This window comes from Vespa velutina, chromosome 2 (genome assembly GCF_912470025.1).
Source record: "Vespa velutina chromosome 2, iVesVel2.1, whole genome shotgun sequence".
Lineage (NCBI taxonomy): Eukaryota > Metazoa > Arthropoda > Insecta > Hymenoptera > Vespidae > Vespa > Vespa velutina.
The window spans coordinates 6054304-6073978 of record NC_062189.1 but is presented as its reverse complement, the minus strand read 5'-3'; the positions used below and the strand labels follow the sequence as shown (position 1 = coordinate 6073978).

At 35.6% G+C, this 19675-nt stretch overlaps 1 protein-coding gene across 11 annotated transcripts in view; it reads left to right on the top strand.

Moving 5' to 3' along the window:
* LOC124946400 (fat-like cadherin-related tumor suppressor homolog) overlaps positions 1-19675 on the top strand; it is a 298435-nt gene that overhangs the window by 269628 nt on the left and 9132 nt on the right. For 9 of the 11 annotated variants that reach the window (XM_047487030.1, XM_047487029.1, XM_047487028.1 and 6 more), the window contains 14 exons: positions 7126-7281; positions 8867-8977; positions 9958-10110; positions 10198-10411; positions 10491-12051; positions 12133-12703; positions 12794-12965; positions 13048-13272; positions 14199-14222; positions 15859-16095; positions 16183-17235; positions 17323-17966; positions 18047-19444; positions 19528-19665. In XM_047487030.1, the coding sequence (XP_047342986.1) occupies positions 7126-7281; positions 8867-8977; positions 9958-10110; positions 10198-10411; positions 10491-12051; positions 12133-12703; positions 12794-12965; positions 13048-13272; positions 14199-14222; positions 15859-16095; positions 16183-17235; positions 17323-17966; positions 18047-19444; positions 19528-19665 (6657 nt within the window). The remainder of the gene's footprint in view (positions 1-7125; positions 7282-8866; positions 8978-9957; positions 10111-10197; positions 10412-10490; positions 12052-12132; positions 12704-12793; positions 12966-13047; positions 13273-14198; positions 14223-15858; positions 16096-16182; positions 17236-17322; positions 17967-18046; positions 19445-19527; positions 19666-19675) is intronic. The other 2 variants (XM_047487032.1, XM_047487033.1) reach the window with 2 other exon arrangements.

Here is a 19675-nt window from a genome sequence, read left to right as displayed (position 1 = left end):
CGTGAGAATTTCTTGTTTGCAGAAATTCCACCGACTATTCCAAAATGGACCACGCTGAGCTTTGACGAGAAGTTTCTCGACGACTAATCTAGTTTCCTTCGTATTCCTTCAATTTCGTTGGATGTCATTACATGGATCCATTCCTCCATCCACTATCTAACTGGAACAGTTTTACCTTCGAAAGGAAGAAATCGTTTTAGGAGACTCTTATAGAGAGTCACCCGATGTGGCTCATTAACATAGCTTATTTATGTTTTTAACAGAATTTAACGAGTACTAAATACGAGCAGGATTGCTTTCGCTTCAAATTCTACTATTTTCAAATTTTCTTGTTTCATTTCTCATTTTCAAAAACTTTATCTATGCACTACCACCGTAACTATATATATTTGTTAATATGTATATATATATATATATATATACCTAAGAGAAATTCGTCGATCATCATAACTCATTTATCTCCGTGCCAATATTCTCCGCCAATGCCAATATATCGCGATAGAGGAGGACGGATGCAAGTAGAACTTCCGTCCTTTCGTATATAGACACGCCGAATCGAATTTACTGTGCAAACCATAGCTCGCCTTTTTTCATAACTCCCATCATGATTTACGAGGTTGCGCTCACGTTCCTACGGGGTATATACGTAGACAGCCAGAAATCGCTTTTCCTACATGCAGCACTGTATCTCCAACTTTCAGGTACTTCTTTTTATATCTCGTAAATCGTAGACGTTTCGTTTGGACATAACGTTGTAACAATGTTGTTTGTTTCTAGAAATATTGGATAAAAGGGGAAGACGTCTTGAATACTTACGATATAAAGCGTAATTTGTAAATCAATTTTACTAAGTACCCTTGATAGAAATCAGTAAATTCGTTGTATCCATAAATCAAATTTTTCTACTTTTTTTTTCTAGCCGTATTTTAATTTTTCAAATATAATGAACTCTTTATGTTCCTGACTGTAATTTAAATTCCTAGTTATAATATTCAAAGTAGCTTTATCCAAAATCGCTTACTATTTAGAAAATGGATTGTTGAGTGTCCATTCGACAAAATATCAAAATTATCCGAACGATAATGCAAGTCTCATCTTCATATTTTTTCTTGTTCTCTAACATTATATATATATATATATATATATATATATATATACTATTATTATAACTAAAATCCATAAGAATTTTCTAAATAAATATATATTTAATAAATATAATCTACATATCTAATCTATTCTAAGTTAAGTTCCATTTCATGTATATCATTAATCTTGTCAAGACAATCACGGAAACGACACAATTCTTTCGAGATCTAACAAAGTAATGAAAGACTCAAGAGAAAAATTGTCTTAACAAAAATATAACTGTTTAATCACAGTGAGTATTTATCGAGGACTTAAAAGTACCTACGTTGCTAAAGCTTTTTACCGTTGTTATATTAATCGCTACTATTTTTCACAACGTCGTTCTCTTTTTCAAACTAACCCCCTTGGACCTTCTTTCTCTCTCTCTCTCTTTTTTTGTACTCGCCTTCATATTTCAGGGGCGGTACAACCGAGCGTTTCCAACAGGCACGGCGTATATTAATAAGGACGGTTGAGCCAGCCTTTGCGCTATCCTTCACGGGGATTTCTTTATCGCTATACGCTTACATACTTGTATTATACATATATGTATAAACGTGCGTATGTACGTGTATTAAATATATATATATATATATATATATATATATATATATATATATATATATATATGAACACGTAGCTTCGCTTGCATGTAATACACGCCAATTTCTGGAACGGTGCAGAGACAATAAAGGGAACGAGAAGAAGAGAAAGGGAAAATATCGCGCTAGCTCAGCGTCTTTCGAGGATGGTTAAACTACGCGAGATTCGCGCCACAAGAGCTTTAGGAAATAGAAAATAGATGCCACGTTCATTACGTTCAAATATGAATAGTAGGTAGATATTCACGCACGTTAAATATAGGACAAGAAATGAATCGAAATGACGATACCATTTGTGTAGATTATTTACGAAAATGAAACAAACATATTTATCAAGTTTAAGAATTTTTCTCGATCGCATACTCCTGTCCGTAATCGCTAGACACGTTATTTCTAATAAGACAAAATTTTATGTCAGTTTTTTGTCTGTCAGAGAAAAAAAAGAATCGAGAGAAATAATAGATGTTTCTATCACTAAATTAGAACTTCAACGTGTTTTGTTATGGATTTCGCACGTAGAATGAAACTCTTAAATTAACTCTTGACCCGGGTCAAAATAGCAATTGTACGATTGACTTTCAAATGCGCCGGACGATCTAGAATTGCATATGCATACTAGTAAAGTATTCCAATTTCGTGCACAGTCTCTCCAGCAATAGCAGATAACGGCTTCTGATGCCAGTAAATTTTGCACAAAGGAACTAGTCGAATATAACCCTAATTTCACGTTTTATAATCTATGAAAATGTGCTTTTATGTTACTAATATCAGTACGTAGATAATAGCAACGATGACGATTCAAATCGCAATTTCGTTTGTTTTTTTTTTTTTAATTCGAAATTTTTTATCAGCGAAAGTTCTCATTCTAATATTTTTGTTATCGATAATCTCTCATAAATCACCTCGTTTGAATTTTCCTTTCATTTAGATTTAAAAAACAAACTTACTACACAGTATCTTAATTTATATCCTGTTCACGAATTTCATTTATACGAATGTAAAACATGATGAAAAAAGTGCTTTCTCTCTCTTTCTCTCTTCTCTCTTTTCTCCTTCCCCTCTCTCTCTCTCTCTCTCTCTCTCTCTCTTTCTTTTATCTCTTTCTCTTTTTCGCTCTCTTCCTTTCTCCTCAAAATACGTATTTACGTACATACGTGTAACTATATTATATATATATATACATCTATGAAAAGTCTCGCGTTACCATGCTCAGGCCGACATAGTATAATTGACGCTTCGCGTTCGTTCATTCATTCATTTGCGTTGTTCTCTTTCGTGTCATAATGCTGAAAGAGAGAATGAGAAAAAGAAAGAGAGAGAAAGAAAAGACGGGAAATACAAAGTTTCGCATTTTGCACAGTCGAGGGTAGGAAAAACGGAAGGAATAATCACGATGAATATTCAAGAATCTTTGCTGCAGAAAGGGCAGCCTCCGAGAACGTTGTGTACAACAGACGAAAGGGATGAATGAAGAGTAAACGCTTGGGGAAATGTGAAAGGGACTTTAACGCGAGAAACGAAAGAATTCCATGACTTTTTTATCATCGGTGATGACATCAAACTTTATTTAGAAACTCCTTTAGAGTGACGTTAAAGTAACAGAGCTTACTTCCTGTTATGTGTGAAAGTTGAATTATTCTCTTTAAGGAAACGTACATACATTCGTATTTATATGCTTTCATTCGCCGTGTAGCTTTGTGCGAAAACTTTCTTTTTTCATGAACTTCGAATTTCACGAATAGTTACTGAAGAAAGTTACGAATTATTCTTACTCGACGCAGAAGTGACATTTTTGCATAATAACTTCGGTACCAAGGAAAAGAAACTCCATTCGATACGTGCACCTTAGAAACCATTTCAAAGATATAATATTACGGAAAAATATTCACGATAAAACTTTATTACGTGGTAAGAATACTTGTTAACGAATACTTGTTCGATATTCATCGAATTCATTTTATGTACAATTTTATGATCTTACGTACCTTTTCTTGAAGAATTTATCATCTCTATTATTTTGTATTTATTAGAGTTTTGATCGAGATCGACGGAATAAATTAACAGTGTAATATATTTTTTCTTTAATTATTTATCGTCGATTTTAGAACTCGTTTATTGAAAATAATTGAAGGAAAGAGGATCTTTTTTCATTGAACGGTATTCCGAACATCTTTCGTACAAAAAAAAAAAAGAGAAAAAGTAGATAACAAATTCTGTACATCAACTTGGAATTTGAGATATAATTATGAGATGCTTTCTTTGATAATATTTAGGATCGTTCATGTTTCTCATCGTGTACCAATATTAATCGAGCTGTATCGATGTTTTAATAAATATTCCTATAGAGCAAATCTGAAATATGCAGTTTATATGCAAATAATTCAATCGATCGTTCCATTTGAAAATAATTCTAAAATTATTTCCAAAAGTTCTTGTACAACAGACATGTTCCGAGAATTGTGCCACGAAACTTTTACAAGGGATTTTACAAAAACTGATCGTGTTGAAATCTTATTCAAGTCAAAATCGATACTTTTATGGAAACATATAGCTGGATAAGATTCGCCCATATTCCGAAGCACAGTGACTCGTTCCTTTCGAAGGATAACGTTTATCTAGCAACTTAACCACCTCGCTAGGATATCATAAGCGTTTTCCAATGCATAGCTTTGGGCTAAGCGAAGACGTAGCTTACTAGAGATTCTTTGATCACCTGCATTTCGATCGTATCTACATCGAAACATTGTACGTCGTTAGAAGAATGTTAGCAAATTTTTTATGTACGAAAAATAAATTCAGTTCAAAAAAAAAAAAGAAATTTCGTCCGAGAATCGATCGAAAGAAAATTTTGATCTCCAGCCTTTCGAAGCAAAAGCATTATGAAAAGATGCCAAATTCGTTCATTATCGAAATTGTATTATACACGTTTTAGTCAAAAAGCAAAAGAGCGTGAGAAAGTGTATAGAATAAAAAGTTAAACATAATGTCATACGAGAAGCGTTCATAGTCTGCAGTTCTTCATTCAGACAACAAAAGCGATTTCGTCTGACGAGAGGCGAGTCAGAGCGGCACCTTACAGACTAGTTATCTCTCTCTCTCTCTCTCTCTCTCTCTCTCTCTCTCTCTCTCCCTCTCGTTCTTCTCGTAGACAGCTTTCAAATTACGCGCGCTTTTCTGCTCCAGCGTGCGGATGATGGGTTCCTAACGATCTGTCGGTTTCACTTCGGACAGCCGGCAGAGAAATGTCCCGCGTCGGATCGGCGCTATGCCCGCGCCCATTATTATTATCTTCCCTTGCCTCTTTACTCACGTTAGTTGCAAATACCGATGACTATGATAAAGGGAGAAATAACTCGCGGCAATGCTCCGTCGAACCGCCATCGTTCCTCCTTTGTTTCGCACGATCATTCGTTGGATCTCCGTGACTTCAAGATCTTTCAGAATTTCTCCTCCTCTTGCGTTACGATAAAAAGAAAAAAAAAACATTTTCTTATCTTTCATCTCTCGGTAAGTAAATAATTTACGTTGATATACGAAGAATAATGTCTTTCCCGTGTATACGAAATACGTAGCATTACCTCTGTTGAAGCGGATGATGAAAGGAAGATTCATGTTCGTTATCACGTAAGGCTTCGACCGAGGAAGGTCGAAAAGGAGGAGAATTTTGCCGTAGGTCAAGCTAAAGATGGCGGCATTCCGCGTCATAAAGTTTATTATACCGAGCCTTTGACATGAACGACTAGTGGTATTTCGTGGTGATGCAAGGCTAGTAGTAGTCCCTCTGGATCCAAGAGCCGCAAACGCGGGCTTTAAGCCTCGGAGAAATCGCCGGGGGCCTTCGAGGTAATTACGAGGAGACGAAGGGAGAGAATGGAAAGGTAGAAGCAAGAGAGAGAGAGAGAAAGAGAGAGAGAGAGAGAGAGAAAACGAATGAGAAGGAAGAAGAGGATAGTTCTGAAGAACTGCTCGAGCAAAGCACACCTATTACCCCTAATCACGAGGAAAACATAGTTCCTCGAGAGTAGAAAACCGATGCTCGAGAAGGTTCAATTCTAAAATAGAAACCTAGCTAGATCTTATTCTCTCTGATGTTGCTCGTGTCAAAGCGTTAATATAAATTGTCAATGTAAAGAGGAATATATATATATAGAGAAATATATATATATATATATATATATATATAAAGAGAGAGAGAGAGAGAGAGAGAGAGAGAGAGAAGGGAAAGAGATACCACTCTTGTAGGAACGAACGAAAGCCTTATATTTGACAAAACATGAAACTTTGAGGGTCGCTTCCAACGATCTACCAGATAGAAGGGGAAGATAGAAATGTTCGTCCTTGCAGCGTAAAACGGAGTTTCGTAGCCCTAATTTAGTGCAGGTGTTACATACTGGGTACGACACGATCTTTCGCGAAGTATCCCAAGGGATGTTAAATTTACGTTGCGGTACGAAGAACCACCTTTCATCTCCCCTGCTTTTCATTTGCGACAGACTCCCTTGAAATTCTTCGCCAGAAAGTATGATCATTTCTAGTACGCTAAAAACTAACGAGCAAGATTTTCTTTGACATTTTCAAACTGTCGATTTATTTTTTATTCATATCATCTTGTTCTTTTTGAAAAAAATAACATTTTTATAAATAGAAATATCCTTTGAGCCAGCAGAAAATCCTATTCTTTGTTTCAAAAAACAAAATACGGGAATCCGGCATGATCAAGATTCGGATCACTTAACTTTACGATCGGTAATTTCGTGGACTTTGCTACTGTGAACGACGAACAAAGATCGCTCGAGAAGATATGCTAGCACGAAAATCCAAGATTCGGCAATGCTCGTGTAAAGAATGAGAGAAGGTAGAGAAATAGAGAGAGAGAGAGAGAGAGAGAGAGAGAGAGAGAGAGTGAGAGAGAGAAAGAGAGAAATGGTAAGAGCGTTGGTGAGTTGGCTTAGTTCTTCCAACCGTAAGGACTATCATGATACTCGTCAGGAACGCTTTACGTGATAGCGAAAAAGCTTAAGAATATTGTATTGCTACGATTTTCGTTCTATCGAAAATAACCAGATCTGATGCTAAATATTACAAGGGTCATGATCACGACAGACGTTATTTTGGCGGATCCTATATTAACCCTCAAAATTTATCGACTTCTCAAACTATTTTTATGCATAACTTCACGAATATACCTCAAGAGTTATCGTATAAAAAGATATTTAAAAAAAATATCTGGACTTTTATCCTTGAAATTTTTTTATATTTCGTTATTCTAAATATCATATATTAATGATGAATTTCGCAAATATTTCGACAGAAATCTTAGGTATATACAAGCACAAAAAGACAAAAGTCAATTTGATTGAATTAATGAAATCAATGATTCTCTCCTTTTATTATTTAGGTGACAGTGAGAGACGACGGCAGACCGCCACTATCTTCAACAACAAGAATAGTCGTAGAAGTTGCTGACATCAACGATCATGGACCAGAATTCGAGCAAAAGTTTTATACCGTTCAAATTCCCGCCACACCGTCCACCGATAAACCATTCTTCCAGGTAAGAAATTCTTGCTTAGCTATAAGTAAAAATATTTTTGCAACGTTTCCAATGTTCTTTATCTCCTGAAGATGGATTTATCGCCCTCGAACGCGACAACAGACGATCGTGTTTCCACCCTATTTTGTCGAAGTGAGCCCTATTGATCAAAAACATCCTCATTGTCTTACAAAGGATATAGATAATAATCTAGTATTGCCCTACGTCAAATTACTCTTTCTCTTTTTCTCATTTCTTCCTTCTTTTCTATCTTCGTTTCTATGTCTTTATATAAAGTAGTTAAATGATATCACACCCTCTTCTTTCTGTATATTGTTTGTTTCCTGCGTGACAATCATATTAACTCTATTATGTAACATTATATTAATACAAGTTTCTTTTTGAAAAAATAAATGGAAAAAACGTATGAGTAAAAAAAAAAAGAAATACATATTGTATATACCGAATAAAGAGAATAACAGAATGTACATATTTAATTTTTTGTTATTTTTTAATTCAATGTAAATTACGAAAGTAGGAATGTATAAAACGAGGCAACTGTACAAAGAACGCACCGCTTAATTCGAAGTGCAACATGAGCTTGTGTACGCTTTTCACCGATCACAATATATATACATAAATGAGCGTATACTTAAATAAAAAAAATAGTACCACTAATCAATATCGTAGTCCTAGTAAAATTGTCATCCAAGCGTGAAAGTTTTATAATAATAAATAAGTCGTTATTCGCTGCGATGTATTCATATTATTTTTTTTTATGGTACACCATATATATACAAATTGTATATACAGATTGTATATAAATCTCATACGAAATATCTGTATTGTTTCAAATGTAACTCGCGTCATTCTCGTGTAATTTTTTAATAATTTTTCATCTGTAACAAGCTAAAAAAATGTGTACATAATAGCATTTTTCTTTTTTTTTTTTTCTATTTTTATATAAATGAAAAATCATCCAAACACTTTCGCACGATAACATGGATTCATTTCAAAAATATAATTACGTAGTTTAAATACACTATAATATGAAATCGTATAAAAAAGTTGGTTATGCGAGCGCCTACAAAGAGCAAACCGCTTGCAAAAACCTTCATCCTATTTGCTTTATCGAAAATGTTCGTTTTTATTTCCAATCAATTGCCACAAACCAACCACCCTTCTTTTCGACGTTGGCCAAAGTAACCGATCATTGCCATAATCATATCGAATGTAGCTGGAAGAAGTAGAAATTTGAACACTTAAACCTCGCACGACATATACGTCTATCTCATTATTGTTTATAATTACATCGCCACCTAATCCGTTGTTCGAGCCTTCTATCAGTATTTTTTTTTTTTTGTTCAAAAGCATAATTTTACATAGTTTACCTTTTTTTACTTTGAATCACATAATCTTCTTGTTTCAAACGGAACCGATCGATTTCTATTCGTGTACATTTGTCGGTATCGCGGTAGATACGTGGTAAAGAGAAAAGAAAAGGAAAAGTAAATTAGTAAAAAAGAGGGAAGAAAAAGAAACAACGAAGGTCTCAACAGGAACGATATAAAAGCTAAAAGCTATCCTCTCTTCTCGTTCTCGACAGAAATCGAAGAACCGCTCGCGGGAGTTCGACCTCTCGATTGATACGTTACTCGAGAATGGGACTTGGGAGACATTTAGCCCCGACACCCTGTCAGGAGATCGTATCTTCAGGGTAAGAAAATAATCGCACGTAAAAACTAAGCATCACGCGAAAAACGCGCATTGCATAATTGATCTCTATCTTCGTACAGAAATTATATATATATATATATATATATATATATATATATTATATTTATTATATTTATTGCATATACGAAATTGACCGAATCTAGTTACGCAGGCTCTTTATTTATTCTACTCTATTTTTATCTGCCTTCTTCATTATTTATCTATGTCTCTATGCCTATCCTTCAGCTTTTGTGTTGAATGTAAATAATTATCATTCCATGCAACCGCAAATTGTTCATAGGGCAGCCATCGCATTCGTATCTTTAAATCGATCATTTTCATTCACTCCGACTCACGCAAGCCTTATCTTTCAACGCCTTAGTTGTAAGTCTCTATCATCATCCTTCTTTGTTTCCTATCTGTATCTGTATCTGTCTATATCTTTGTCTTCGTCTTATTCTTTATAATGAACGTATGTTCCATCAACAACCCCTATCACTTTCCCATGCTCGTCTGTATGCGTCACTTTATATTGTATGTTTATTCCAATTATGTATGAAGCCTGAGAATGCTCTCGAGTTTTTCTTTTAATTAATACTTACAATACGTGGAACGTAATTACAAAAAAACATAAACATTGGGCTGAAACCTTCGAATTATCACAAATAATATGAAATACCATGCATGAAGGAATTTTATCGTGCATTAAAATACTGACAACGTTTCATTAAATGCATATAGCTATACGGATCATTTTATTCGTTTTAACTGGTATAATGTTGAATGAATTATTAATTAAATTATATTTTTATCTAATATCAAGATATGATGTTAAATCATTTTGTTACTATCCAAGTTTATAGTCTTTTTATGTCATATACAGGAGAAACGTGAAAGTTTGTTAAAACGTTTAGTTAAACGTTATATGTATCTAATAAATTCTTTCAATTCTAACTGCATTTTTTGTTTTGTTTAAATTAGGTTCTAGCAAATGACAAAGATATCGGCGACAATGGAAAAATTCAATACAGTATTAAGGGAGGCCGTGGAAAAGGCAAGTTTAAAATTCATCCTACCACTGGGATGGTGTATTCCCAACGTGGATTTGAAGCAGGACAGGAATACGAAATGATGGTACGTATCTTATTAATAAAATTTTGAAGAAAAAAAGTAAAAACGATGTTTCTCCGTTAAAAAAAGAAAATCGTTTTTATCTTATAGATACGAGCAACCGATTGTGGTGAACCTCAACGTAGTCACCAAACTCGAGTTTCCGTCCAAGTAGTCGAAGTGGCCAAAGAATCCGAAAATCCACCAGTTTTCAAAAGTAATAATCAGAGCGTAGAGATGACGGAAAGCGACGAAGTAGGCTTTTTAGTTACTCTTGTTCAGGCCACAGATAAAGACGGCGATTCTCTGTGGTACGATATTTTAGGTAGGGTATACATATCGATACTTAAATACCAAACTGTGTTATTAGATATTATCTTTCTATTATCATTAACATATTACAGATGGTGACAAGCGAGACGAATTTTTCATAGGGCGTGATAATGGTAATGTGCTATTAGCCAAGCAATTAGATTGGGAAACGCAAAACTTTTATAATCTTACGATTGGCGTTACTGATGGTGTACACACGGCCTTAACACAACTCTTGGTCACGGTGATTGACATAAACGATCATAGGCCAGAGTTCACTGAGAGCACCTATCACGTGGACATTTCGGAAAACGTTCCAAAAGGCGAAAAAATTCTTCAATTGCACGCGACCGACGCGGACGAGGACAAAAAAGTATTTTATAGTTTACACGCAGCCCAAAGTCAAGCTTCCTTGGGTATTTTTCATGTAGATTCAATCAGTGGTGCTGTCACATTAAACGAACCTCTCGATCGAGAAACTATAGAGGAACACGTGTTGACGGTGATGGTGAAAGATCAAGGAACACCAGCAAAACGAAATTATGCAAGAGTCATCGTCACAGTTCATGATCACAATGATCATGCGCCCGAGTTCATTAGTGAGATCATTCAAGGAAAGGTTTACGAAACATCTCCGATTGGTACGGCCTTTGTACGAGTTTGTGCTATTGATAGAGATCGAGGCGATAATGCAAGGATCACTTATTCCATTACTTCTGGAAATGTTGGTAACATTTTCTCTATTGATCCCATATTAGGAGACATTAGAGTAGCTCGAGAACTGGATTTGAGCGTTTCAGCGGAATACATATTATTAGTAAAAGCCGTCGATCACGGTTCACCTGCTCTCGCCAATACTGTACCAGTTCACGTGATGGTTACCATGGCGGACAATGCTCCACCTCGTTTCGTTCAACGAGAGTTGTCCGCTGAGATCTACGAGAATCAACAACTGGGCACTTACGTGAAGCACGTAGATGCCAGAAGTACCTCATCCTTGCAATTCGAGATCACTCGAGGAAATAAAGATGATACGTTCTTCGTTAATCCTAGTACCGGGGTTATCGTTGTGAAGAACCCTTTAGATTATGAAAAGAGGAAGTTCTATAATTTAACAGTAGCTGCTACAAACATGGCTGGTGCCACAGCTGTCTGTAACGTGATTGTTCATGTGCTTGATAGAAACGATAACGCACCACGCTTCATTCAAGCGGTTTACAGTGGTGAAATCAGTGAAGGTGCGACTATAGGATCGTTAGTACTTACGAACACAACTACACCTCTCGTTATAAAAGCAGAAGATGCCGATTCGGAATTGAACGCTTTATTGAATTACGATATCGTCGACGATCTACCAAGAAAGTATTTCCACATTGATTCTAGTACCGGCGCTATTAGAACTGTGATGGTGTTAGATCACGAAACTATTCCAGAGTTTACATTCCACGTTAAAGTATCTGACTTGGGAAAGCCTAAACTTTCATCGGAGACTACGGCTAAAGTCATGATAGCTGTGACTGACGTAAATGATTGTCCACCAAAATTTCTTCAAAATGATTACAACGCAACACTTCTCTTACCTACGTACAAGAACGTTGCTGTTCTTCGAGTGAACGCTATAGATCCTGATAGTTCCGAAGGTGTTTCTTTAAGGTAATTAAATTTTAAATTGATTCGTTACTCATCAAACTAGACATAAGTATCTAGTTAATTATGAAATCGTTTCAATTTCAGATACGATATTATCGATGGCAACAAGGGCCATACATTTGACATAGATTCTCAAACTGGTATCATCACGGTTCTCAATTCTGAACGAATTAAAAAGAATTATTTATTACACGTTCGTGTATCGGATGGAAAATATTCGAGTGTCGCGCAAGTGAATATAGTCGTCGAAAAATCTGAAAATTCAGGCTTAATCTTCCAAAAGGATGTTTACGAAGGCAATATTGTTGAAAATTCGACGAAAATCAGAACGGTGGTGGTAGTAAATGTTCTCGGTACTGTATTGAATGAACACATAGTCTTTAGAATCTTAAATCCTACCAACATGTTCATTATTGGACCAACTTCGGGAGCGATTAGAACAACTGGAGTAAGATTCGATCGGGAGACCTGCGATCATTACGAATTGATCGTAGAGGCAAAGAGTCAAACGAGGGATATGGAAAAGCCCAGAGTGGCTCACGTTATAGTTAACGTCACGATTTTAGATATCAATGATAATTGTCCTATGTTCGTAAATCTGCCATATTACGCTGTTGTTTCCGTCGACGCTCAGAAAGGAGATGTGATAACGAAGGTAAAGAAAAATTCGTAAAGAAAAAAAGAAAATGATGATGACGAGAAAATATATTAGTTTACGATAAATTGAAACATTTCATTTTTCTAGGTGCACGCGGTTGATATGGATAGCGGTGACAATGGAGAGGTTAGATATGAATTGAAAAAAGGACACGGAGAACTTTTCAAAGTTTGTCGAAAAACCGGAGAGATTTCGTTGAAGCAAAACCTCGAAGGACATAATCGGGAGTATCAGTTGACGATAGCCGCGTACGACGGAGGTAATGTTCGTCGGAATATGAAATTTGCGGATAACTACTTGACATGACCTTTTTCTACATAATACGTTAAACGCTATTTTAGGAATAACGCCATGTTCCATTGAGGTGCCAGTCAACGTGAAGGTGATAGATCGTTCGATGCCGGTCTTTGACAAGCAATTTTACACAGACAGTGTACTTGAAAGTATCGAAGTACACTCGCCTCTAGCACTATCCATACAAGCTGAGTCACCATTGAATCGCAAACTCATATACAGTATTACCAAAGGCAATGATTTCGAAGAATTCGCTTTGGACTTCAACACCGGTAAGTCGATATCTTTCACGCTTCGACTAACGCGAATCGTGAAATAAATACGTTCGATTTTACTGGGTAAGCAGAATCGATATAAGATGGATTGACAAGAATCTTTATCATTCTAACTTTGCGTTTTTTTAAATACAAAAATTTTAAAGAGAATTAATCGATGCGAATACGATCGAATAATTAAGATATAAAATAATTATAAAATAATTAAGATTATTAAATTAAGACCATCTTATGTGGAAATAAGATAGCTATGTAAATGTATCTATCAGCCATCGAATCAACTTTTTCACAGTGCATTCCCAGTTCGTTAGTGTTACTATGACGATAAACACTAGACATTATCCCAAATGATTATAGCATTTTATGTACGTAGCAATGATATTTAATGGAATGCTATTTCCTGCTATTTCATATAAGCTATGGAACTCATATTGTTAAAACTGTGGAAGGGTTTCTCGATAGTAAATCTCGTTAACTTTTCGATTAACATTATGTTTTTTCGCGTACTATGGTATTCGGTCACTAAATTCTAATCATATAACAGTATTGGTGAAAGAAGGCAAAATGGGTAAATTAGTATGCATAGCGTATGGTAATAATCTTGATGAAATGATTAATAATTATTCAAGGCCAACGGACAGAGGTGATAAGTTGTAAGAACATATATTGAAATATTTAACATATTTTTTTGTTTTGTTTTCTTTGCAATATGGTGCCGGTTTTGTCGTAAGTGTATAAGAGATTTTAAGTCCACAAAGTAAATGTACGTGTAAAACGTGTCTAAATATTCCTTAATATCACACTGTTATAGTTAATTACTATCATTTCGTCTTCAGTTTAAAGTCCCTTCATGCGTGTTCCCTTATCGATGCTTATCTGAAAAATTAGACATTAAAGTTTTCTTGTATCTCCCTGTTTCGCAGCCCCCGACAGTAACAATGGTCCTTGTGAGTATAAAAAAAAAATACTAGTTCTATCGGTCTGCTGTATCGCTATGTTATCACGCTATTGCATCGCACTCTATTTGATTCTACGTGCACGATAAAAATACGAAGAATCGAGGCAAGGAAAAGTAAAATTAAATTAAAATTCAATTAAGATCGTTTCGCAGCAACGTTTCACGTTAAATAAAAACAGTGAAACAAATTAAATTGATCAATTTCTTGCTTCGATCGGCAACTTTGCTTTTTTTCTATAGAACATCTCACAAACGGATGAACAACTTTGTTCTAACATTTAAAACGATGGTATGCGAATTAATCAATTTGCATGGTCATTAATTCTCCATGACAATCGTTGTATTAATCGAAGGGTGAAGCTGAAGATAAAATTAGAAAAATTCAAATGAATGATAACGAATCATCATTGTTGCATATCTACATTATTTATTATGATTGATGCAAATTTGGAATTTACTATTGAAAGATAACTATCGAATGATTATATATGAATAGACAGAACACATTAAATATATATATATATATATATTTATTTATTTGTTTATTTATTTATATCTCTTACGTCTACTATTTAATAATCTCATAAATATTTCAATTAACACGAATGGTGTTCTGTCTAGTAAATTACGCTTTTTAATTTTAATATCTCTTTACAATATTTTTATTAGTTCTTTCTTTTTTCCAAATAATTATAATATAGCTGAATAGATAGTAATTATTAATATTAAAAATCGCTTTGGCTATTATTTGTATTAAGCTGTACTAACAATTTATGAAACTAAAACTTTCGACTATATCCCATTCACATTATTAACACTCCAAAAAACAATAATTTTTTTCATAGCACGCTGGTTTTTATTATCCAACGAATCCTCCTTTTGTTTTTACACATGGAAACGCTTTAGTCGTACACTTTGCTCCATGGACTTTTTTATTTATATTTCATTTACATCGTTTTTTCTCAATCATAACTCTCAATACAGTTTCATTAGCTCATGGTAACAATGGATAGCTTATTTTATACGACTTGGAGCACAGTGTTGCTGAAACGCACAATGTCGTTCAATTTTAAAGTCGCTCTCGTCGCCATATTTCATTTTTGGAATTTCGCCAACACCAAGGGCTCATTGTCAATACATATATTTTTTTTTTTTATTTTCATACAACTCTTGCAGCTTTTCTTTGTTCGCATGTTATGTCTGTACCTTCAGAAATCGTCTAAAAAAAAATAAAACACATTAATTTGAAACTATATTTGATTGGAACGTTTTACGTTTATTACATTGTAATTAATGTATTGTATTATAATCTATATTAAATTTATATAAAGAGATAACACTTTAAAAGGTACAGACATTCCAGTAGCACTCACAGAATCACGACGTTTTTTCAAAAACGTGTGTATTTTACGAGATTGCAATCATTAGTGTTCTTTGACGTTTACGAATCCGACAAAATCATTCCGAAAAATTAATATAAATTTTTTTTCTTGTCGAATGTTCATATTCGAAAACGTTCAGATAAAGATAGAAAATAATGAAAAATAATAATAATAAATTGTTGGATTCGTGAACGATCGGTCGCATAGTGCTTTGGGTCTACAATCTTCTCTTCAATAAATTAGGTGTAATCTATGTGGTGGATGAGCTGGATTATGAACAAAAGAAGCAATACGAGCTGACCGTACGTGCCACTGACAGTGTGTCAGGGGTTTACGCGGAGGTGCTCGTTAGCATACTAGTTCTCGATGTCAACGACTGTCCTCCTGAATTTACTCAAGACTCTTACAACATTTCCGTCTCCGAGGCAGCTCCATTTGGTACTTCCGTTTTGAAAATCAGTTCCAGAGATAACGATACGGGTATGGTGTTATCATAGTTTTTCTTTTGATCGTTTCTAATAGATATAGGAAAATAATAATATTTGAAAGTACTTCTTATTTCTTTAGGTATAAATCAAAAGGTACGTTACGCGATTCAAAACGATACGGAGAACAGAAATGATCTTTTCCACATCGATCCAGAGGAAGGTGTGATCTTTTTAAAGAGATCGTTGGACCACGAAAGTTACGAATCACATCACTTTACTGTAGTTGCAATAGACCGTGGGGTACCAAGCCTATCAAGCACAGCTCACGTTTGGGTAACTGTAATCGACATGAACGACAATCCACCCAAGTTCGAACAACCCTCATACACGTGCTTCTTATCAGAACACGCTGAACGAGGACAATTTGTAACGGTAGTATCGGCGAGCGATCCAGATTACGTGGACGAGAAACTAACCTATACGATCGTTGGTGGTAACGAACAGCAAACTTACAATATCGATCAATCCACCGGTATTATTTCTTTAATTAACATGCAAAACTTCGGCGAACATAAGTTAAGCATGTTGAACGTTTCGGTGACCGATGGAGTATATACTAGTTTTACTCGAGTAAAGATCGAAATATTGCCAGCCAACAGACATAATCCCAAGTTTCCAAATCCAGTGATCGAAGTTACCGTATTGGAAAATCAATTGCCAGGTCGACTGGTTACCAGCGTGTTAGCTACAGACGAAGATTTTGGAGAGTATGGAACTATCGTTTACAGCATTCCCTCGAACTTGATGAGAGAAATTTTTGACATAAACAAACTGACCGGTGAAATAGTAACGAGAAAGAAGCTCGATCGGGAGAAGCAAAAGCTCTACGAGATTCCAGTTATGGCGACTGACGGAGGTGGAAGATCTGGTTTCGTAATGGTTCGAGTGAAAATCGGAGATGAAAATGATAACCCACCAATTTTCCTACTGAGAGAATACAAAGCAACGATTCATAGTAATCTCTCGGTGAATACATCTTTCCTAAAAGTTAAAGCTCAGGATGCTGATGAAGACGAGGCCGCCAAAATCACCTATTCGATCTACGAACCACAAAATTCCGAGGCCAGGGCATTATTTGGTATCAATCCCGAGACTGGTTCTTTGTATCTACAGAAAAGTGCCGTACCTTGGGGTAAGCGAACATAGAAAATCCTATAACAAAACTTAACGAATTCATACCTCATGATTACACCTCATTTATTTTATCTTTCATTTTCAGAAAATCAATTATTCGAAATCTTCATTCGAGCAGAAGACAAAGGTACGACTCCTCATCACACGGATGTACCTTTAAACATCTACATTATGGCACCTCAAGACATTCCTCCATTGTTTGAACGCAAAGAAGGAAAATTCTTTATTTCGGAAGATTCTCCAATAGGAACACCAATAACGAGATTAAAAACCGTCACAAATAGTACCGTGAAATATCGTATTGTCTCAGGAAACGAGGATTCGCCGTTCTTTTTAATCGATTCTCATGGTCAAATAACTTTGGGAAGATCATTGGATCGAGAACAAAAAGATAATCATCTAATTGGCGTTCTCGCTGAAACAGATTCGAGTCCTCCACTTACGGCTCTCGCAGAAATATCTCTTCAGGTTTTCGACGAGAACGATCATGCACCAAAATTCGAAAGTAATCCTTACATTATTACTTTAGCGGAAAATGTGGAGGAAGGGACGTCTATATTAAAAGTCATTGCCCACGACGAGGATCTTGGTAGTAACGGAGAAGTTCGATATTCTTTTGGATCTGATATAGGGGAATTGGCGAATGTCTATACAGTGGATGTATATACCGGTTGGATTTCTACCTTGGTACAACTCGATAAAGAAAAACAACCGGAATATAAGTTTCAGGTAAGAATTGCGAGATAATTAAATTTTACATAGAAATTCAATTATTTATTTATTTATTTATTTATTTATAATTGTTTAAGGTGGTAGCGACCGATAATGGAAATCCTAAACATTTCGCAAGGACATCGGTACATATCAAATTGAAAGATTACAATGACAATCCACCGATGTTTGTTGACGATCGTTACGAAGCGGCAGTGAACGAAGACGCCTTACCAGGGACGGTAGTCGTAAAATTGGTCGCAGTCGATAAAGACACGGATATCGTAACGCCAATAGAATTTTATATAACGTCGGGAGATCCAAGATCTCAATTCCAAATCAGATCGACCGGAGAAGTATACGTTGCAAAAGCTTTAGATAGAGAAACGATCGATCATTACGAGCTCGATATTGTTGGTACCGATGGAAAATATGTTTTCGATACAAAAGTAACTGTTCAAGTTTTGGACGTTAACGACAATCCTCCATACTGCTTAAGATATCGTTATAGAGAAGTTCTTTCGGAAGGATCCCACCCGGGTACTTACGTACTCACCGTTCTTGCTACAGATTACGATGATGAGCCAAATGCTAAATTACGTTTCTATTTGACCGGTGATAACAATGATAAATTCTCTTTGGACAAAGAAACGGGTGTCTTAAAAATGGTAGGTCAATTGGATAGAGAAACTCAGGCAAAATATTCGTTGACTGCTCATGTACAAGATAGGGATAAACCTTCTTGGGAATGTTCTTCTCAATTGGAGATACTCGTTTCCGACTTGAACGACAACATGCCGAAGTTTACGATGCAAACTTATAGCACAACCCTTCCTGAAGATGTAGAAGTTGGAACTTTGGTAACGAAAGTACATGCTACGGACGATGACATTGGTATAAATCGTAAAATTAGATACGAATTCATCGATTCCGCGGACGGACATTTCCTCATCGCTGCTGATAGTGGTATAGTTACTTTAGCCAAACCGTTAGATAGAGAAACCAAAGCCATGTATAACGTTACCATTAAAGCTCTCGATCAGGGAACACCACAACTCGTTAATATTGCCTCGCTAATTGTCAATGTTCAAGATATCAATGACAATCCACCAGAATTCGCGTCGAAACTTTATTATTCGAAAGTACCAGAGGTCTATGCAGTTGGTACCGAAGTAGCGAGAGTTCTTGCAACATCCAAAGACACCGGAGTTAATGCCGATGTTTATTATTCAATCGTGGGTGGAAATGAACATAAGAAATTCCAAATAGACACAAAAACCGGTGTGATAGCGATCGCCGAACAATTGGATTACGAACGTGCTCGCGATTACTTTTTAACGATTCAAGCCATCGACGGTGGTATTCCACCTTTGAGCAATCATGCTACGGTTAACATCACCGTTATCGATAGTAATGATAACGCACCGATATTCAGCGAAGTTTCCTATCGAGCATCGGTCAGAGAAGACGCTAAAATCGGAGAAAGAGTTACGCAGGTACGACAGCTATTAATTATTTTCTATTAATTACTAATCGTTCGTATTAAATCATTCGTATTAAATGAAAACATATTCCGTAGATTTTCGCAAAAGATCTCGACAGTGAGGAAAACGGAAATGTTTCTTATTATATAGAACGAGGGGACAGGCAAAAGCAGTTTAATATCGATCAGAAAACTGGACAAATTACGGTCGCAGCACCTCTCGATCGAGAAGAAGTAAGTCTAA